We start from the raw sequence: 16767 nt of genomic DNA on the forward strand, positions 1-16767 counted from the left end.
CATGACTATCCGATGTGCAAGATATTTTTATTAATTCCTATGAAATATGATTATAATAATTATGAAAGAGCACTTTCTCTTTTGTCAGCAAATTAAAAAGCAGCAGATAAGAGCTGGTCAGATTGCTTTGGCAAGATTTTAAGCTTTTATATCAAACCCGTGACTAAATAATTAGCTATTTAACTAGTCACTCCAGTTGAAAAGGTTAAAACACAAAAATAAATTGAATGGTTATTGTATCAGCCTCAACAAGCTGCTGATTATCAGTTAGCAGTTAATGAATGGTCTCACACACTTACTGTGATGTAGAAGGTTGTGACCACGTTGAGCGAAGAGGTGAATATTGTGCTCATTCTCTTCACCGAGGGCTCATCCAGGCTGTCGTAAGTGGGCAATACTTGCCTGTGGAAGAAAAAGCTTTTTATATACATCAAGCTCAAGATGCATACATTAAAGTAGGTCAATAAAAGTTACAATTATGACATACTGTCGATTACTACTGCTGAAAACATAATGTTTTAAAAAGCTCATATTTTGATAAAACGTTTATATTATCTCTTTCAAAAATGTCTGTTATTTGAGGTGTAAAGGTGTCTTAATCATTCATTAACAGGGGTTACGGTTCTAGGAGGAAGAAAATTTAGTTGTACTGTACATAACTGATGTAATTCTTGTGGGTGAATATTTGATTTTGTCAATTGTCCATTTCTTGTGTCCTTGTGCATATCAGGTCTCCCCTTTTACAATGGACTGATCCAATGTGTTTAAAGTAAACTTGATTTTTGTTTTTATAAACTAAGAGACAACATATTATAATCGACAGCATGTCACAGATAAAGTCTACAGACTTGCATTAAACCCAAAGCATTCAGATTTATAGTAACGTTATGACAAAATATAACAAATATAACATCACGTGAAATCACATAAATGCTTATTTATTGGTTAACTCAAACTGACCAGTCACAGTATAATCATTATTTAGCATAAGGACATACTGAACTGTGCGTTTGAACTCTAGAGACATAAACATGCAAGAGAGCAAGAGAAGCAGGAATTTAATATAGAAAGGCCATCACTCATTTCAGACATACAAAAGACAAATGGAGGGAGGGTGGGACGGAGGGAGAGTCGAATTGGATGAAACGAGCACTGATAAAGGGTTCAGTATCACTGAGAAACAAAAAACAGCTACAAAAAGAGCAGAAAAAAATCGATGTCTGTCATCAGGACAACCAATAAAACCAGACGCCAGCAAAACATTAAATGGGGAATTTACAATGGCTATATATTAGCGACAAGTGCTAGTCAGACTTTAGCATGTTATAAAATTTCTGGCAGTATGGGCTTTTGTTCGGGCTCTCCTGCTCTCAGCCCACTCACAGCTCTCGTAGACACAGTCGGAGCCCATTCCTGCTTTTATTAGGATATATACAGTACCACGTTCTGGGTTTTTTAAGCCAACGCCTGATCTCAGACCAAAGGCCAGTCTGTCTCATAGATGGAACTCACTCGCAATAAAAACCAGAGCAGTGGGAAAGAGAGAGAGACGTCTATGTAGACTTCTACATTTTATGTGTATTTATTTTTTCATTTTTCACTTATTCATTAAAACACAGCAACACAACAGTTTTGATACTGCTGAAGCATTCATTTTCCATTCAAACTCAGTTTGATGTTTGAAAATCTCCCACTGACTACCATTACAAAGTTTGGGGTTAGTAAAATTTTTTAAGAGACAAATTAATACTTTTATTCAGCAAGGAAGCATTAAATGGACCAAAAGTGACAGACATTTATAATGTTACAAAACATTTATGCTATTTTTTATTTTCTATTCATCAGAGAATAAAAACTATATCATGGTTTCCACAAAAACATTAACCAGTACAACTGTTTTAAACATTGATAGTTATATGAAATGTTTCTAGAGCAGGGGTATCCAAACTCGGTCCTGGAGGGCCGGTGTCCTGCAGAGTTTAGCTCAAACTTGCCTCAACACACCTGAATGGAAGTTTCTAGTATGCCTATAAGAGCTTGATTATCTGGTTCAGGTGTGTTTGATTAGGGTTGGAGCTAAACTCTGCAGGACACTGGCCCTCCAGGACCGAGTTTGGACAGCCCTGTTCTAGAGCATCAAATCAGCAGATTCAAATGATTTCTGAAGGATCATGTGACACCAAAGACTGGAATAATGGCTTCTGAAAATTCAGCTTTTCCATAATAAATTACACTTAAAATATACTAAATTAGAAAAATGTTATTTTAAGTTGTAGTAGTATTTTACAGTATTCATGTTTTTTACTGTATTTTGATCAAATATTTTTTATTCAAAAACATTTAAAGAATCTTACTGATGCCAAACTTTTGAATGGTAACACGTTGATAGAATGTTTGCCATTCAAAATGTAATGGAAGTTGGCATTCTAACATTTATTTGTATACTGTATTGCACAAATCTCTACAATTGTCTCAGGATTCGGATAAAAAAATGCTAATTTTGTTTCTCCAAGAAAACACTTATTTGCTGACAACATTTGCCACCCAACTGTTGATTCTCATACACAACTAGCAGAAAAAAAGTCACTGTTGAGGCGCCATTTACCCAGAACCAAAGTCTAAAATCTGATTTTACTTGCCTTGCAAGCCCTGGTATTTCCCTCACAAATTTAATTTTATAATTTCCTTCTTTTTAAGTTTTAGTCTTTATAGTCCTTCAGCTTCCAAAAGCTTTATGACAATACCTTTCATGTTGTCAGCCATGACATGGATGAAAAATAGAATTCAGAATTCTACAACTAGTATGTCTGAAATCAGACAGACAGACAACTAGAATTACATAGATATATAGAATTCAGTGTCATAAAATGGAGAGAAAGGACCCCAGAAAAGCCATTCCTGATGGATGAAGAGAAAAGACCCCAAAAAGCTATTCCTGATGAAATTACAGTGTGTGTGGAGGGGGAAGATCAGGGATGCTACAGTCCCACTGCACTTTCTCTACACCTCTACCAGGTGTTGACATAATAATTATTTTATAATACTGCTAAAATGATCCCTTCATAACACCTAAAGCTGTGAACCAGTGACTTGATGCTGTGTAAGCTGACATGACAATTTTACGATAGGAATAACACCATTATGGTGTTTACACATTATAGTGGAATTTACACATTAAGCGGGAGCCGTATAAGGGCGCCAGTGGACCCAGAATGCTGCTGTTCAATGAACAGTATCTGTTCTTAGTCAAAAGAGCAACCAGGTCAACTTTTCTCTAAAGATTCAATTTGGCATCAAATAGAGCTCATACTAAATGTACTAAAGTAATAAATGTAAATGGATGGGTAAATGTAGGTGTTGACAGGAACTGTTTGTGGTCGGATCGGAGGTCATGTCGCGCCGTCTCGCTCTTCTAATGATCGGGTGTAAGTGGCATTGTATGTCAATGCCGGCCAAGAAGGCACAGCCAAACATCACTCATCATCCTTCAGAGAAAGAGAGAGTGAGTGAGTGTGTGTGTGTGTGTGTGTGTGTGTGTGTAAAGGGGAAGGCACAGAAAGCTTCAAGAGCCGCATTACCTCATCCACACCAGAATCCAACACTGACACCTCCTCCACCCCAACACCCTCACTCTCCAACACACACACACATTTGTGCTGGCATCTGCACACTCAGACACCTCAATTCTATTCACTTCCAAACACATTAATATCCAGACAGACACAAACACAAGCACCATGTTAAGGATAATAGAAGGAACCTTCTATGTATATTTAACTGAGAGAATTGTGTGGATAAAAGCTATTGTTTTTGTCACAAATTGATGTTTTTGTCTGAGAATATTTTACAAACATTTATAACAATTAGAAATGTTTCTTAATCAAATCAGCATATTAAAATGGCTAAAGGACCAAGTGACACTGGAAGATTGGAGTTGTGGCTGCTGAAAATGTAGCTTTGTTGTCACAGGAATAAAATGAGAAATAAAAATGTGAACGAAAATGAAAATATATTAAAAAAGAAAATTGTTTTCTTTTTTTGAGATTATATTACTGTTTTACTGTATTTTTGATCAAATAATTGTAGCTTTGACTTAAAGACTTATGTCAAAAGTATTTAAAAATACTACCGACCCCAAAATATATATATATATATTTGAAGGAATATGTGAATATGTTTATATGATTATATGAATACACTTAATTTCCCTGGATGTACTTAGTTTAATTGTTTACAAAAAACTTAAATTTGACAAATAATATTAGACAGGTCAACTAAGTAAAACTACGATAACCATATATGCATTGTAAAGATTTGATGTATTATGATGTGGATATAGTAAAACTACAGTGGAAATGATTTGCACAATAAGAAATTAAACTTAAAAAAGAGAAAAGAAGAGCTGAAGGAACTGGGAGTGGAAGATCAATGGACATTTGTGAATGGTGTTAATGTTGTGAAAGATAAGAAACAGAAAGAGTGTCAATGACTCTCCCTGGCCAAATTTGAGATTACATAAACTGGTAAACACTGAGAATACCAATCTCCCTGCATGGTTAGTATATTTGAGCTAGTGAAAAGGAAAGAAAAGAAACATGAAATTAGGTCAAGACAGAGAAAAAGAATGAGATCTTTATCAAAGTCAATAAACACTGGTCACAAGTCTGGGAAGCAGTATCAAAGACCTGGAACAATGCTAACTATGAGTTCAACATTAGCTTATGGTACTCCCACAACATATCAGAGTTCAAACATAATACAAATAAAGACTGTGTCAGTGCACATTGGTTGAATTCATCAGGGGAAGATCCGGTCACGATGAGTTCTTTATGAATGAACTATAATAAGGTGCAAAAACTCATCATTCCATGTTTATGAATCATTAATGCTTGTATCAGAATGCACTAATATTTCAACTGTATGCAGATCTGACAAGCTGCCAACTGATGAAATAAATCAAGACGACCTTGTGGGTCAGCCTATTATTGCTAAGAAAACCCAAGCTATTCAAACACGTTAAAAAGGCAAAGAGGCCTTTCATGGTTGGGAATAGTTCACTCATAAAAGAAACTAATTTTTCACTCACCTGTCATTCCAAACCTGTATGACTTTCTTCAAACACGCTTTGACATGGCAAGTTTTCAATATGCACATGTGCAAAAGAGATTTTAAAGCTATGGCAGAAGTAAGACAAACAGTGAATAAAAACTTAAATGTTGGTCTTTACCTTCATAAAAGAAAGAATATCATACAGGTTTGGAATGACATGACTGATTAAATGATCACAGATTTTTCATTTTTGGGTCAATTAACGCCTTTAAGGAACAGAGTTAGTGTTAAGAATAGGATAAAAACTATACACAGAAGACAAAAAGTTAGACATTCCACGCAGGTTAGTGCCACACTCAACTGGATAAAGAATACAGTTACGGCATAAGCTGAGCACCATCAGAATGTATCAGTCTACTAACAAGGTTTTCCATTTTCTCAGGGCAAACACACTTGTATTAGGTGCATTAGCTCTTGAATTCAAGGAATGCCATGATGTCCTTTTGTACCATGAAAATGGAGCCCTACATTAAACCTAACTGGCCTTATTCAGGCGTCAGAAAGGAGGAGGGAGGCGGTGCAAGGATTGCGGAGTACTTACGACTGACAGGCAAATGCCATGCCACAGATAGGGATGCAGCGAAAGACGCCGTCCCACCGAACGTAAATGACCTTGTTCAGCCACTGGCCAGTGAGGAGGCCGTGTTTGAAGGAGGAGAGCACCATCTGTGGTGGAGGGGAGAGCAGGAGGGTTACAGATCATCCCATGAAGACAGGGCAGAGGGAGAAAAAAAGACCACGAGAAGGGCAGTGATGATGCTGTGATAAGACCCTTAGACTGACAATGAATAGTACATGGAGAACCTGTAATCTTTTTAAAGAGATAGTTCACCCTAAAATTTAAATTCTGTCATCTTTTACTCACCTTCATGTCGTTCCAAACCTGTATGTCTTTATTTTGGCATGGAACACAAAATTAAACATTATGGACAATGTGCTGGACACTCTTTTCAAATGCTCAGAAAACAAGACACTGATATCAAAGTATCATAAAAGTGATCCATATAATTAGTTTCCAAACCTTCTGAAACTACACTATCATTCAAAATTTTGGAGTTGGCAAGATATTCTCATAAGTTGTCTCTTATGCTCACCAAGGCTGCATTTATTTGATCAAAAACACAGTAAAAATATTTTAGGGAAATGTTAGAATAATTTAAAATAACTGTTTTCTATATGAATATATTTTAAAATGTAATTTATTCCTGTGATGAAAAAGCTGAATTTTCAGCAGCCATTACTCCAGTCTTCAGTGTCACATGGTCCTTCAGAAATCATTCCAACATGTTGATTTGGTTCTCAAATAACCTTTCTTATTATCAATATTAAAAAGTTACTTAATATTCTTGTGGAAACTGTGATATATTTTTTCATGATTATTTGATGAATAGAAAGTTTATAAAAAGCATTTTAAATAGATTTACTCTATTTGACTTTACGGTCACATTTGGTCAATTTAATGCATGCTTGCTGAATAAAAGTAGTAATAAAAAAAACTGGCCCCAAACTTTTGATTGGTTCTATATATGATAACTTAGTGTAAAAAAAAATACTGAGAGTTAATAACTGCCTAATTTGAAAACCATAAGGGTTTAGAACAATATTATAGTGAGCAAATTATTTTCATTTTTGGGTGAACTACTCCTTTAAGGGGATAAACAAAAATCAAAAACAAAATCATTTGTCAACTAATGGATGAAAAACAAATCTTACTGATCAGCTTCCACGCATTATTTTCAATGCCAGTTCATCTCTACAGGACATCAAAACTTTGCAGCTGCATGTGAAAAGGGTAAAATCTGACTGCTGCACACGTTTGCAGAAAACATTTGCGGCAGCTTGCCACTTTCCCTTCAAAATCAAGAGCGCCAGCCCGTGAAACCATCAGAATCACCACCAATCCCAACCCTATCAGATCTGTTTACCCAGTCGTAGGGTTTAATTCCAGCTGGAGTATATCAGAGGATGCTGGGTATTACCAAAGTTGAAACAACGCTGACGACACACAACATATATAAATTCTGCCACCAAGACACAAACTCACACACTCACTCACACAAAAATACCCTGAACCGGATGGCACCAACAACAGAGCTTTGGATTGAATGAAGGTGGACAGAGGAGGAAGGGAATTTTGGGTAATGTAGTTGAATCCATGGCAGTGGTATGGTCCGTTCTCTGGGGCGGATTACTTACGGGTGGCAGCAGAAGGTGGTGGCGATAATTGGCAGACACTGTATGACACCCTTGAAGCGCCACAGATGTACTTGCTCCACCCAGGAGCCACTGATTATTCCGTAACGCAGAGAGGACAACACTATCTATAGGCCGCCAAGTCAGAGCGTCAGATGGTTGGTCGGAAGTCAGCATCAGGAATGGGGGCGGGGCAGCGGTTTAGATGGGGGCAGAGGGAAAACATAATTAGATGGTAAAATGCTAGACTAAGAAATGGGTTGGGAAAAAAACACCCCATTGAGATGGATAAAAGGAATACAAACTGTATAGGTTGTGCACTCAGTGCAACACACTAAAAAAACTTAAAGAACCTTAAAGTCTTCAATATCAATGACTAGTAGAAATACTTCTATTGTATTAATGATTGACTGATTGATTGATTGATTGATTGCAATTTTATTACAAATTGCGTTATCAGCATAGTAGTTTCAGTGAAAACTTCACAAGTTTGTGTAAAATCAGAGTTCTCCAGATTTTAGAATGTTCCAGAGAGTCTTGCGCTGCAATGGAACACTTGACTGTATGGAGTTTACATGATCAGTATAATAAATTCACAAATTTAATAAGAGACCTAGAAATAGTGCAGAACCTAAAATATATATTAATCATTCTTTGTTTTACATTTTTTACTGTATGAAGGAGTTTACATTGATCAGTATCATAAATTCACTAATTTAATAAGAAACCTAGAAATACTGCAGAACCTAAAATATGTCTTAATCATTTTTTGTTTTACATTTTTCAAAATCCTAAAACTTATTCCAGAAAAAAAAAATCAAAATTTTCAATATAAGCTCAGCATTCTGCGTTCAACACTAACTCAGTATAAAGTTTCGGAATGTTTTGTAATGGTTCTCTTCAGTTCTTCAAGAACTTGCATTTCACTTTTACACTTTTCCAGATTTAGAACAAGAAACAGTGAAAGTCTGCTGGCATGGTGAAGCATATTCACATTGTATTCACAAAAAGAACAGCCAATCACCACATTACACTCTTCAAAAGGAACAAAAAATTTGAACATTTCATTTAAAAAAAAAAAAAGCTATAAATGAATTCCACACATACTTAATACACAGCATCATTGAAGTGACTTGAAGTGAAGTGAAAAACATGACCTTAAAGCAACCATAATGAACAGCTGTAATCTGAAGTGTTTGAAATTCATGTTGAAGTGCATTCTTACACTTTACAAAATATTTTAATAAGATTTAATATACTCAAAATGCTAGAAGATCAAATTACTTCCTCATACCAATGGCAAATATAGTGAATATATGCATATATATAAAAACTGCCTACACCTGAATGAGAGTGTGCTGATGGGATCTGATATTACGTTTTTCAGGGTTAAAGTTTGGAACTGTGAAAAGGGGAACGACTCACCGTGAACATGAAGAGTGTGTAGAAGATAAGTGCCATGGCTGAAAATGACTGGATTGATGACATCATGTTTCTTTGCAAGCTGAGTGGTAACACAATGAACATCGACACAGCAATCAGTAACATGATACGGATGCTACGCGTCACCTGAAGGAGAAAAAGGAAAACCAGTTGTTGGCTAATATATCTATTTATCTATATATATATATATATATATATATATATATATATATATATATATATATATATATATATATATATATATATATATATATATATATATATATATATATATATATATATATACACACATAGTTATGCAAATAGTAAAACAGAAAACATTAGTCATATTTTAGTGTACAGGAAAAATTGGCAAACTGTTTATTTATTCATCACTTGGACAGTCTCTTTATTTTTATTTATTTTACCATCAGCATTTCATCAAAGGTGCCTAATGTTTTTCTGTTTTTCTCCAGAAAACATGTTAAATATTCAGTAACGACTAAGCAACCAAAACAAGAATACAAGAAACAAAATCCCTATTATGACAAGTCATGTTTTTGTGATTGGTCTCGTTTAACAAAAGGATCTCTCATCTTGCATTAGATGCTGCAAGTGACACAATGAGCTATGTTGTTTGACAGAATTATACAGCTAAAAATTAAAAAAAAAAAGCTAAATAATCCACATTTTATGTCAATTATTATAAAAAAAAAAAAAGAAGTAAAATACAGATTTGTGGCCAGCAAGAAATATTTATAACCAGTCAAATTTCTCAATTCGCCTGTCACTGGCAGGTGTGATAAAAAGTTCATTTTCACACAGAAACTGTGATCTCATCTACACTAAAGTTATATAAAGTGTATGAAGTAATTTTGTTATGGTTACATGACACACAGCTCAGCACTGTTTTTTTTTTTTTTTAAGATAATGGCCTTTGATTTTATCATTTCAGAAGGTTTATGAACAAGGGCAACGATCAGTTCTGAGAACTGCTTATAATTAATTGATTTGGAAGAAATGTGTTAGAGTAACAAAAGGATTTAACAATTTTATTCACATGAAAACCTAAAAGCTTATATTTTACCTCCAGCCCAAGCAGCTGAGCAAAGAAGTTGGACCCCAGATCTGCGATGACGACATAGAAAGCAATGCATGTCCCCAACATGAGGCCAATCATGCTGAAAACAGAGAGAGAATATAAGTAAATAATACAAGCAATAAGAGAAGCTGAATCTCCACAAAGTCATCTTACCTTAATTCCACAAGAGCCTTGCCTGGTTTTCCATAAGCATGAAAAGCTGGGAAGGGAGAAAGGAAGGAAAAAGGCTTCTTGCAAAATTGTCTTGTAAAATCACAGTTTTTTTTTTTTTTTTACCACTTCCACAAAAAGGTTTGATTAGAATTTTTTAACATAACACTAATATCACAAATACTACTGTGGCAGGAGCTCTTTCAGTCTACATTAGTATGTGTTGTAGGTTCTTGGCTTTTCTGTTTTATTTTGCTTACTCATAATGAGAAAAATACAGATGTTGCAATCTGGTCACCTAATTTAACAATATAATGAATTATTTCACTGTAATCCACATTGAGGATGCTTTAAACATTATCATGATGGAAACTGATGAAACCTCTTAGTGTGTCTGCTGCTTTCAGTCACTCTCACCTAGTCCAGCGTAAGTCCTGCGTTTGGTGTTACTAGCCGAGTGGACTAGAAACATGCAGGACTGGTGGGTCATCCACGAACAGAAGAACAACAACAGTGTGCCCAACACAATTCCACACTGCAGAGAGAATGAAAAAGAAAAATGGCTCAAAAAATTAAAGGACAAATACAGATGTCTTATATATTTATATTCCAGCCCCAGTAAATGTTACATGCTTTTACTGATTCTTGTAAAAAATAGAGTGGAACAACTAAAATGGCAGCTTATCAATTTCTGATTCACTTCATTCCCTCAGTTAACAGATTATTAACCAGAAAAGTCATGTGTAAACAACTCCAAGTCCATATGGCAGATTTCAACATATGGAATCCTCCTATAAGCATACAAAACAACACAGCACACGTTCCCATAAGCTCTAACCATGCGTTTACCTGTTTGAAGCAGAAGGGCATCGTCAAGACACTCACACCCACGATGCTGTTTACAACGTTCATGATCAGACCCCAGTTTGACACAGTCATTTTGGCTCTCTGACAGCTGAGATCTCTAATATCCAGATGGGTGTGTGTGGTGCTTCCACACTGGCCTAAGGTTTGATTGAGATAAGTAGGTTGATGCAGCTGTCCTTCAACTGGTCGTTATGATGCTCTGTGGAGATGCAGAAGAAAATAAAAAGTTAAGCATCACATTCAACGCTACTGAACTTGAGGGACTTTTTTAAATGTACTCATTTGCTAGTGTTATGCTTTATATATAAAGAGGAATATACAGCTTAATACAAAACAGCAATATATAAACCATTAATAAACAATTAAATAGCTTATTTATTCATTTTGTATGCTCTATGAGATAAAAAAAAAATATGCAAACAGCTTCTGGAAACAGTAACCAAAGAAAACCAAAGCAAATAAAAATCTATATAATCAATACAAATTTATACTAGTAAACTCTATACCAAACAGACTCTGAAATATACAAAAGATGCTAGATTTTTAGTGATATAGAAGATTTCCTTTCATGCTATAGGAAAGCAGGTCATTACAGAATTACATCTGGAACAAATTTAACATATTTATCTATTGTTGGTCTACAGACATGTTCGCCTAACCTGATTCCCTTAAAACATTAAAAACGACATATCTGTAATTGCTGCACTGATTACAAACATTCAGTGTAGCTGTCAAATGTGTTTTAGGTTTTCCTGCCATATGGCAACAGTTGTGTTGTCAGGTGCACTTTTGAGTACTTTTACACAACTCATAGAACAAACTGATTGGTCATTTGTGGGAAGATTTTTTGAGGGACTCAAAAATCAGAAACGGCAGCTTGTGTTTACATGTAGCAGACACAGAAAATATGCTGTGTTTGCTTTTAGTTTTGAAACACTGTTGAAAACAAAAATTTAATTTATCAGAGTAATATCAGTGTGCATGTGACAGCATATATGACTTTTATACACACCAGAAGAAGTCATTATTGTATACTACTATACTATTAAATAAGCTAAATTAACATGCTATTCAATAAAACAATTATCATTTCTCATAAGTAAACATTGTTTTATGTTTATAAAGTTACACGTTTATAAAGTTTCCCATATCAAGAATGAGTAGGTTATAAATAAGTTTGTTTACGTACCACGTCCACACTTTTTCCCAACAGCCATTCATTTATAAGTGATCATCGGTTCATGGCTGTTTTAAAACGATTATAAATACACTTACTGTTATATTTGTGCCCTCTGTATAAAGTTACAGGAGATTCTACAAATATTTAGAGAGAAAATATGCAAAAATGTCCTTGTTTCCCCCAATCTGTAACCAGGAAGTATGCGCAGCGCTGCCAGTGTGGCGTTACCAAAGACACTAGTGCGCCCTGCTGCCTCCAGTGGCCAGGAGTGGAATTACACGCTGCTTACAGCCTGTCACGGTTAGTCAAGTTCACTTTTGTTTGACAAATATAGCTGAAATTGGAAGTTGATGGTTTGTTCGTTTTGTTTTCAAAGTAACTAACACCTGCAATATCTTTTGAGTCCCGCAATGCTTTACTTTGACACACGGTGTAGAATTTATGCATGCAGAGATCATATCAATGGCTCAGTCTGTCAACAGCACCTACACAGACGAATCACTAGCTGTGACTCATTTAGAAGGCTGCACCCTCCGCAGGTCGCATTCGAAGGCTGCATACGTCATCGAGACTGTCTCATTTCAGAAAAGCAAGTAGGACACTCCGAATGCGACCTTCTTTCACAGGAATTCGGAGGATGCATGAGGTGTATCCTTCGCTGCTACAGATAACCCACAATTCTTTGCGTCGCCGTAAACAACCGTTGTTAATTTGAAAAATGCCCACGGAATATGGGCAACAGAGGCTTCTGTTCTGGTGTACTGGTGTGTTTGGAGGAGAGAGGTTGGGACCAGCGTTCCCCAATAAGCAGAGGCGGACAAAGTACTCAACTCCATTACTTGAGTGAAAGTACAGATACTGCTGGTCAAACATTACTCCATTACAAGTAAAAGTTGTAAAGACATATTTTTACTTAAGTAAAAGTACAGAAGTACTTGCTTTTAAAAGTACTTAAGTACCAAAAGTAAATTTCCTTTTTTATGTCAATGCACATATTTTTTATTGTTGTACGTAATACTTGCAATACCTCTGAAGCAACTTACAATACATTACACCTACTGAATACACTGACTAGCTTGTAGTATCTTTGGAATAAAGAGACACTCATGCTGTGTCTCATTTAGAAGGCTGCGCCCTCCGGAGGTCGCATTCGAAGGCTGCATACGTCATCGAGGGGGTCTCATTTCAGAAAAGCAAGTAGGACACTCTGAATGCGACCTTCGAATGCGACCTTCTTTCACAGGAATTCGGAGGATGCATGAGGTGTATCCTTCGCTGCTACAGATAACCCACAATTCTTTGCGTCGCCGTAAACAACCGTTGTTAATTTGAAAAATGCCGGCGCCGGCAGATGTACACACTATGATGTACAATGTGGTATTTACAACTTACCTTAAATCGCCCCAGTAAAAACGGATAAACTTTGTTTTTAATATCCTCCTTTTTTTCCTCTAACAGATGTCTGCTGTACGTACGCTGCAGCTCCTCAAACATTGAACAAAATAAAACAAGTAAAAGCATTTTTTTTTTCAAATTACTTTCCAAATTTAGAAATAATTGTCCTTCATTTCAGAAGTGTGAGAGCACAACGATGCTCTAAATGTGTTGGCATAGCAACGTGATACTTCCTGTTTCCTTTTCCGCCCGTCCTACGAAGGCCGTATCGTTTAATTCTAGGTTGAGGACACTTCGTATATGCATCCTACAGAGGATGCGACCTCCAGAGGGCGCAGCCTTCTAAATGAGACACAGCTACTGTGTTGTTTCATTTGGAGATTTGAGCAGGAAAGGGAAACAGGAACAAGGGATGTTGATCTGCAAGAGGAGCCCCACGGAATCCAATAGTATCCAGCTGCAGAACCGCAGCCACAGAACCGCATTCACAGAACCGGAAGTGAGGGGCGGAGCTTACATTTTTTAACAGAGTAGCGCCACCTTACGGTTTTTAAGGGGTAATTTGCTTTTATTACACACGATACCTCATACTTTATGTATGTATGCATTTTATAATGACATATTAAGCATTTTATAAACATTATATACATCTTGTGTAATTTAGTTGTAGACCTATACAGTTATTCGTTTCATCGTATTATGCGAGTAATTTCCTGTTTGTGATATTAAAAATAATGTTTGAAACTTCTGGGCATTTTATATGAAATATACTTTAATCACAAGATTCAAAATAAATGTTTACTCCAAAGTCAAGAACACGTGCATCATAAATTTTTCTATATGAAAACTAAAACATTTCAATAAAACACACAGACACACAAACAGCAGCATAATTTTAAAAGTAACAATCAAAATGTACACAATAATTAAATTGAAGTTTATAAAAAACGACTTTCTACTTCAAGGACCTTGATAGAAATGTAGTGGAGTGAAAAGTACAATATTTGTCTTTCAAATGTAGTGAAGTTAAAGTCATAAATTCCCAGAAAAAATAATACTCAAGTAAAGTACAGATACTCAAAAAGTGTACTTAAGTACAATACTCAAGTAAATGTACTTAGTTACTGTCCGCCTCTGCCAATAAGGCATGCGCTCTCCTGGGAGGGTATTTTAGTGTGTTGTTTTAGGGGGGCTGGTTTTAGAAAGGAGACAGGAAAAGTCTGGCTATTGTGTACCACTGTCCTTCGAACCTAACTGACAAGTCAGCCCATTGGCCAGAGGGTCTTGTCACTCCACACCTAATCCCTGAAGATTGGAATTAGGCCCGAGCAGCAGAAGGGGAGACAGTGGGCAGATTGCTAGGCAGATTTGGTGGTGGGGGGGAGAGATTCTGTAGCCAGGAAGAAATTAGACACAGGCACCCGGTTGAACCGCTAACCTCCAGGGGAAACCCCTGGTCAGCGCGAGGTCACGGGAGCACAAAGCTGGGCGATGAACTGCGAGAGGTCAAGCATGTATGCGGCTGAAAGAGAGTCTTTGTGAGCTCAGGCATGCACAAAATTTCCCATCAGCCACGAAAGTCACAGGCTCCTCAGGAAGCCAAGGAAGGTGGATGAAACCTGGTGACGGAGAGTTGCAGCACTTGTGTGTGTGCGAGTGACCTCAGAAAGGACACACACAGACTGCAGCAGTAATCACATTTAATTACACATCAACCAGCCTTGTGAATGAGGTTTTTAATGCAGACTCTCCCTACACACAAAAAGACTGGCATGTGCAGCTAAACATTGCCTACCTTTGTCCTCCTAAAATCTATTAAAGCCCTCTCTATTAACCATCAGCATCGCTAAAGGCTGCAGATAATGGCCATTATGTTGATAATTGTGAATAAAAGGAACAAAAGATGTTTTTTGTGTGCAATGCCTCAATCTACCGTTCATCCAAAGGTCGGACCTATTTATAATGGGAGCCTGGTTGAAACGATAAGGGCTGAATTCAATAAAAGAAACGAATACCTGATCCTGTGCCAATAATCTGTCAACGCTCAGTCGCTAATCGATTACTTAAGTATTCTAAACAGTCCTGTCGGCATTTGTTTGTTCCAGTGTTACCTGTTTTAATGTGATTTACTAAATCAAATAATTTGCTTATTGGATAATCATTAGTTTCAAATCTATTTCAAATCCATGGTGGTGTGTTTTAAATACAGGCTCAGTGATAAAGATAGATCTGTTTAGAAGAAAAACCTTTGAACTGTGTTCTGCATATGCAAGTTTTATGTGTACCTGAGAATTGAATTAAGAATATTTTTCAAATGAATTTGCTTATAGGATAGATAGATAGATAGATAGATAGATAGGAAACCAATTTTTCAGTTTTAAGTTTTGCATAACCCTGGTGACAAAATAAATAAATAAATTATAATTGACAAAAAACACTAACACCGAATAAGGGTGCTTCTACTAAATACTGAGCAAGGGGTCTGAATACTTAGGACCATGTGATATTTCTGTTTTTCTTTTTTAATAAATCTGCAAAGATGTCAACAATTCTGTGTTTTTCTGTCAATATGGGGTGCTGTGTATACATTAATGAGGAAAAAAAATTAACTTAAATGATTTTAGCAAATGGCTGCAATATAACAAAGAGTGAAAAATTTAAGGGGGTCTGAATACTTTCCGTACCCACTGTATATATTTAAGCAAGATTCAAGATTGAGGGTAAAAGTTTAAGGATTCATCATTAAAGAACTCATATTAATCGTACACTATTTAAAATATCAGGGAAAACGTGTCCCTCCCAGTGTATATAGTGGTTCCAGCCCTGCTTTAGGAGGAACATTTGGGAGATGACACAGAATATTAACTGGTGCTTGAAAACAGTGTTCATTGTTTCATGGATATTTCTTGTTAAATAAGCAGAACACAGCCTCAGACACATCTACACGTCAATGCGTAGGGGTCAGCAACGTTGTTGGGAATTTTTCTCATAGTAACACATGAGGCATAGCACAGCTCCTTGGCATGTGCATGTGGACAGTAAAAGTGTCAGAATGACATTTACACCATTAACGACTAAATCTCTCTACGTTACAGATACTGCTATTATGGCTTTGGACGAATCTCTCTCACACACACAATCAAACACACAAGATGCCAATTGTGAAGGGAAAAGCTGTGCATTCAGTATTTACTTGGCCTGACAGCTATAATTTCAGTTTTCATACAGCTTAAAGATAGGAGGTAATTAAAGTGAGAATGTTTTCCTTTCAGATTAGTTGTCCTGTCCATTTATCAGTTGTCTGACCACATGTGTACAGACGCTGGATGCCTGTGAAGCACTCACTGAA

The 16767-nt window shown here is 36.3% G+C and overlaps 1 protein-coding gene across 5 annotated transcripts in view; it reads right to left on the reverse strand.

Annotated features, from left to right (window-relative positions):
* Positions 1-16767, reverse strand: part of LOC107749860 (putative sodium-coupled neutral amino acid transporter 10) — a 39236-nt gene that overhangs the window by 14765 nt on the left and 7704 nt on the right. For 3 of the 5 annotated variants that reach the window (XM_016565068.1, XM_016565067.1, XM_016565063.1), the window contains exons 1-8: positions 12033-12252; positions 10826-11042; positions 10394-10511; positions 9980-10025; positions 9812-9905; positions 8728-8871; positions 7306-7430; positions 300-402 (exon numbers count right to left, since the gene is read on the reverse strand). In XM_016565068.1, the coding sequence (XP_016420554.1) occupies positions 300-402; positions 7306-7430; positions 8728-8871; positions 9812-9905; positions 9980-10025; positions 10394-10511; positions 10826-10915 (720 nt within the window). In that variant the 5' untranslated portion in view covers positions 10916-11042; positions 12033-12252. Of the gene's footprint in view, positions 1-299; positions 403-5650; positions 5776-7305; positions 7431-8727; positions 8872-9811; positions 9906-9979; positions 10026-10393; positions 10512-10825; positions 11043-12032; positions 12253-16767 lie in introns of those variants that run through there. The other 2 variants (XM_016565066.1, XM_016565064.1) reach the window with 2 other exon arrangements.

This window comes from Sinocyclocheilus rhinocerous, unplaced genomic scaffold (assembly GCF_001515625.1).
Source record: "Sinocyclocheilus rhinocerous isolate Xijiao unplaced genomic scaffold, SAMN03320098_v1.1 scaffold31, whole genome shotgun sequence".
Taxonomy (NCBI): Eukaryota; Metazoa; Chordata; class Actinopteri; order Cypriniformes; family Cyprinidae; genus Sinocyclocheilus; species Sinocyclocheilus rhinocerous.